Genomic DNA, 5332 nt, shown 5'->3' with positions numbered 1-5332 from the left:
AAAATAGGAATTGACTTATTTAAATTTTCAAACCATTGGTATTTAGTTGCAGTTGACTATTACTCTAGATATCTGGAAATATTTAAACTACATGATTTGACTGAAGACTGTGTAATAGTTAAATGCAAAGAAATGTTTTCTAGGTATGGAATTCCAGAGGTAGTAAGGTCAGATTGTGGTACACAATTTAGAACAAAGTTTAATAATTTTGCCAAAGAGTATGGGTTTCAGTCTATAACTAGTAGTCCCTACTATGCACAAAGTAACGGTCTAGCCGAATCCGGAGTAAAGATTGCAAAGTCTCTTCTAACAAAAAATAAGGATATTTATCTAGCTTTACTAATCTATCGAAACACCCCTTCTGAGATAGGTTATAGTCCAGCAGAATTAATGTTTAACCGAAAACTTAGAGATAACCTTCCTATTATATCTAGTAAACTTGATAACCCAGTAGTCTTAGGTCAAGAATTCAAACAAAAGATGTTGGAAAAGAAACATAGAAATGGGTGTTATTACAATAAGAGACATAGAGCAAGGGATCTGCCAGAACTGAATACTAATGATAGAGTGTGGGTTACTGATTTGAAAATATATGGAACAGTTGCATCAAAATGTAAGGAACCTAGATCATATATAATTAATACTGAAAGAGGGAAATTTAGAAGAAATAGATGGCATTTGAAGTTGGCACCTACTGAAACTATTTCACCAACGGTAGGAGGGTATGTCACAAATAAAAATGTAATTTTAGATGAGGAGCATTGTAAGGGTTCTGCTGATATTACAAATCCTGTTGAGGATCAGATTGTTGATTCTGCAGAATCCATTGAAGTTAATCCTTCTAATTCTAATGTTAGTAGCTCGGAGGAAACTGGATTTGAACAAAATAATACCAGACTTAAAAGATCTGTAAAGCGTCCTGCTTATCTAAATGACTATATGTGTTACTAGGGTAACTTAACTAAAATAGAAATAATTGATGTAAACCTCTACCTAAACTTGGTTTCAGCAGTGTAACAAATCACTGAACCCAAGTATTTATTTACGTAGGGCTGAAACCAAGTAACTAGGCAATACAATTATTTAAGTACATAGTTATAATGTAATAGCTATGTTATGAAACTTAAAAATAGTGGTTAATGTTGCTGTTTAACCTAAGTTTATTGTAACAAAACATGAAAGTATTATTTTATGTTAGTGTTATGTATGTTGCTGTTTAACATAAATATATACTGTAACAAAACGGAAGTATTAGTTGTGTACTTATATTAACTTAAAATTAGCTGCATAATTTATTGTCATTAGCCGTAATACTTGTGTTAATGTATTAAGTTTATCTTAGCATTTCTGGTTCTAAAAAGGGGAGATGTTGTATCATCTTTGGATTTCTTTAATAGTCTATGATTGTGTTCATTGTCTATGGTACTGAAGAAAGACGGCCATGTTGTTTTGGCATCTTGTGGGAGCTTGTTAATAAACATGCAGTGTCAGTAATTCATTCAGTATTTTATTTATCTACTGCCTCTTATCACAGTGGGGAATCCCAGGTTTTTGTGTACACCTGGACGACCCTCAACGCACCAAACACTTATCGATTTGAAGTATAGATAATAGATAGTCATCTATGTAATTTCAGTCGTTGCGCAGTTACTTTATTGATTTTATTATTTATCTCCAGCGATAATACTACGACAAAACGTAGAGGTGGAAATAATACTAGTATGTTTATACAAAGAAGGTTTGCGATAAACAATGACTAATTCATTGATAACGTTAAGTGCAAGGTAGTATCTATGGTTAGAGAATCACCGCATTAAATATTGAACGTAATCGCTATTATTTTACGCCGCTACTTAAGCTTTAACACACATTAAATGCACATTATTATCTAACACGGTGTGGTATAAAACTAGCATTTGCAGTGTTTCAGTTGTTAGTTTTTACGTGAACGCGAACTACGAAGGCGGTCAAAGTGAGTAAATTATTTATTATTACATTCATAAAAACTTTTCATAATTTTGTCATGTCATCGGTTTTTATTTACTTCAGTATTTAATTACATAACCCACTATCTTGTTTCAATGAGTAAGGCTAGGCTAGAATTTTGTTTAGTATTATTTAAAATTGAATGCAAACTAAATATACAACTTGGCTTTACAGGTCAACTGAGAAATGTAAGGTAACTTCCTTACTTTCATCATGAATTTCTATGACGACCCCAATGCATTCCAAAAATTTTTATCCGACAAAAGGTTAATTGATGACATTTATAATTCGATAAAACAAAAAGACAAAGGTGTAGCTGTTGTGACGGCTCTCGAAATATTGATGAAAACAAAAAAACTTCCCGTGATAAGGAATGATCCCAAACATGAGGGTGTATCAATACATTTCCGGAAGCTTGGTGACAAAGCCTGTGAGGAGGGAGATTACAAGAAGGCATTATATTTCTATAATGCGGCACTACGTAGAGCACCAAAAAATTCCAATGCTTTACTGGAAGCATACTTTGGCAGATCCAGTCTCTTGTTCCATACTAAAAATAACTACTGGCCAAATTGCTCGATTGATATTGATATTTGTCTTGCGCTTGACAACGGCGCCTATGAGTCAAGACTTAAAGAAATGAAAGCCGAATGTCTATTTGATAAACAGTTACTAGAGTACGGTAACCCTTCACGGAATACGTTTATCGAAAATTTCTTTACAATTCAAGGAAAAACACAAAAACAAGTGCCAAGTGTGAGTGCGGCAGTTGATTTCATCATCAAAGATGGGCGGACCAAAATCATCGCCCAAAAAAACATTCCCCTAGGAACACTGGTCGCACTTGAAACTGCGTATGTTGGACTTTTGAATCCAGAAAATCAAATCAGGGCTTGTCATTACTGTCATGCGTTCTCGTTAAATTTGATTCCATGTGACAACTGTAACTACGCGTTATTCTGCAACGAGGAATGTAAAAGGCTTTGCTATGAGGAGTATCATGACGTAGAATGCCATATTATTCACGTGTTTCATGTATTATGTGCTCACAATTTACTATACTGGTTGTCTGTAAAAGCAGCAATAAAACTAAAGAAAAAATGCACCTGGGAGGAATTCAAAATTATATCCTCACACTTAGGGGTGAAAAAGATGAATTCCAGTTTAATAAATGAAGTATATGATTTAAACAACAAACTATCTATTTTGAACGTCAATACTGACAAGCATTTCGTTTTTGGAACGACTTATAATGCGATTTTTATTTATGCAACCATCATTCATTATTTAGAAAGCGTGCCATCTTTTTTTCCTAGTGGTGAAGAAAAAGCTGACGCTATACGGTCCCTGGGTAGGGTATTGCTTCATTTAAATATGACAATGGGGACTGTAGCTATAGAAACTTCACTTGTCAACAGTACCGCTCATGACAAAATAACAAATGTCCCGGAGAAAAATGTTGGTGTGTTTTCATTTACAAGTAAACTGAAGCATAGCTGCGATTCTAATTTGTATGTGGTTGGGCTAAACAACAAAGTAGCTCTAATTGCATTGAAACCAATCAAGCCCGGAGACGAGTTAACAATATCACACGTGTAAGTATACTCTAAAAAATTTAATTGAATCATACTTCATACAATTGTTTTTGTTTGTGTTGACGGATGGATGTTTAAACTACTGAATAATTATTGTTAATTTTGGTATNTGGGTTTGAGGACAGTAGGGTCACGTCACAGTAGGGTGTTGCTCACATGTGATGAGTATCGTATGGTATTTAGCCTATGCTCGTCACTTAGACAATATATCACAACCTGCACAAGTGTCAGATGGAATTCTTGTAAGAATAAACATTGAATAAATCAGTATATTGATTTTAACTTTTGTTTTTATTTATTAAACTTCTTGATAGCATTATAATGTTGACTTGAATAAAAGTTCCCCATTAAAGCCTTGTCTATTGTATCATCATCATCATCATCATCATTTCAGCCATAGGACGTCCACTGCTGAACATAGGCCTCCCTGATTGTCTATTGTATGAATATGTATAAATAATAATCTTTAGAAATATAAAGAATATCTCTTGTTTAGGCGAGCACTCGCGATGCGTATTATCTAATGAGCATCAATCCAACAGAAAGTAACTGCCTTTAAAATCATCCTGAATAAAACATAAAACGAAGCGTTTTGTTAACCTTGTTCCGTATTATCATAACATTGAATTTATCTTTTTATTCTGAAGTTGTAGAAATATGGTATTATTACATTTTTTGTTGTATAAATCAAGACAAAGAAATTGGTAATATTTTCATTGTCCTACACTCCGTCTAAAGACGGTACCAACACTACATAGGTTTCTGCCAATCTTCTTTATGGACCAAAAGTTAGAGCTTTTCGTTTGACAAACTATACGATCTATTACATACAATTACATATTTTTATGTGAAAATACTAGATCATAATTATGCGTTCGCTTTGGTGCTTTTTGGCTAGATAATTGACACCAAATATTTATAAACAAAGAAAGATAAGGAAAGATCTCACCGGGTTTCGTCGGATTAGTTTTCTAGGCTTTTAGCTTAGGTGCTGTGCTGGTCACTGTCACCTACTCGATGCTTTTTTCTCACCTACAGTTTTTCTCACACAAAAAATTGATCTATAACCACTATTTTTTACACATCTGACTATGTTAATAGTTAATCGCGACTATGATTTCGGGTAATTCTCACTGTTAGAACATTTGGGTTTCACCGTCGCGTCGGCGTCAAACGCCATGGGGCTTTGTAAGTGCCTTTTAGGGTCGGACCGTCTGGAGCGCACGTGTTGCGCACGTCCACTCCCGAAGGCTGCCCAAAACGAACCTCCGTTATACACTCCGCAAATAATAAATAAATATCCTTCCTTCGACATTTTACACTACGCTCCTAGTCCCAAACTGAGCAAAGCTATGGGTCCTAGACAACGGATATAAACATACTTAAATACCGTTTTTATATACATAAGTACATAATATTATACATAGTAACACCTAGACCCATCACAGAAATTAAAATGTATCAATTCAATTTCTGCCCGGCCGGGGATCGAACCCGGGACCTCTCGGCATAGTAGTCAGTTTCGAAACCACTACACCAAATGACTGACAAATAAATATTTTTACAATGCTCAATTACATCATTGTACCTACCTTACTCTATTTTCTTAGCATATTCTAAAGTCGGGTGCATCCTATAATAACATAAAATAACCACCGCTTAGCAATATCGTTAGTGAAATCATATAATTTATTGAAATATATAATTATTTAAATAAATATAATAAATTATAGGTCAGGTTTCAAGAATCA

The 5332-nt window shown here is 34.2% G+C and overlaps 1 protein-coding gene across 1 annotated transcript in view; it reads left to right on the top strand.

Annotated features, from left to right (window-relative positions):
- The first annotated feature begins 1861 nt into the window (after nt 1–1861).
- The window catches only part of LOC114356813 (SET and MYND domain-containing protein 4-like), a 4957-nt gene continuing 1486 nt past the window's right edge, over nt 1862–5332 (top strand). Inside the window, exons 1-2 of the mRNA XM_028310174.1 lie at nt 1862–1972; nt 2161–3581. Coding sequence (XP_028165975.1) covers nt 2200–3581 — 1382 coding nt within the window. The 5' untranslated portion in view covers nt 1862–1972; nt 2161–2199. The remainder of the gene's footprint in view (nt 1973–2160; nt 3582–5332) is intronic.

This window comes from Ostrinia furnacalis, unplaced genomic scaffold (genome assembly GCF_004193835.3).
Source record: "Ostrinia furnacalis isolate ACB-3 unplaced genomic scaffold, ASM419383v2 OfSCF2961, whole genome shotgun sequence".
In the NCBI taxonomy this organism is placed as follows: Eukaryota; Metazoa; Arthropoda; class Insecta; order Lepidoptera; family Crambidae; genus Ostrinia; species Ostrinia furnacalis.
The sequence above is the reverse complement of the archived record's forward strand: the minus strand, read 5'-3'. Positions and strand labels throughout refer to the sequence as shown.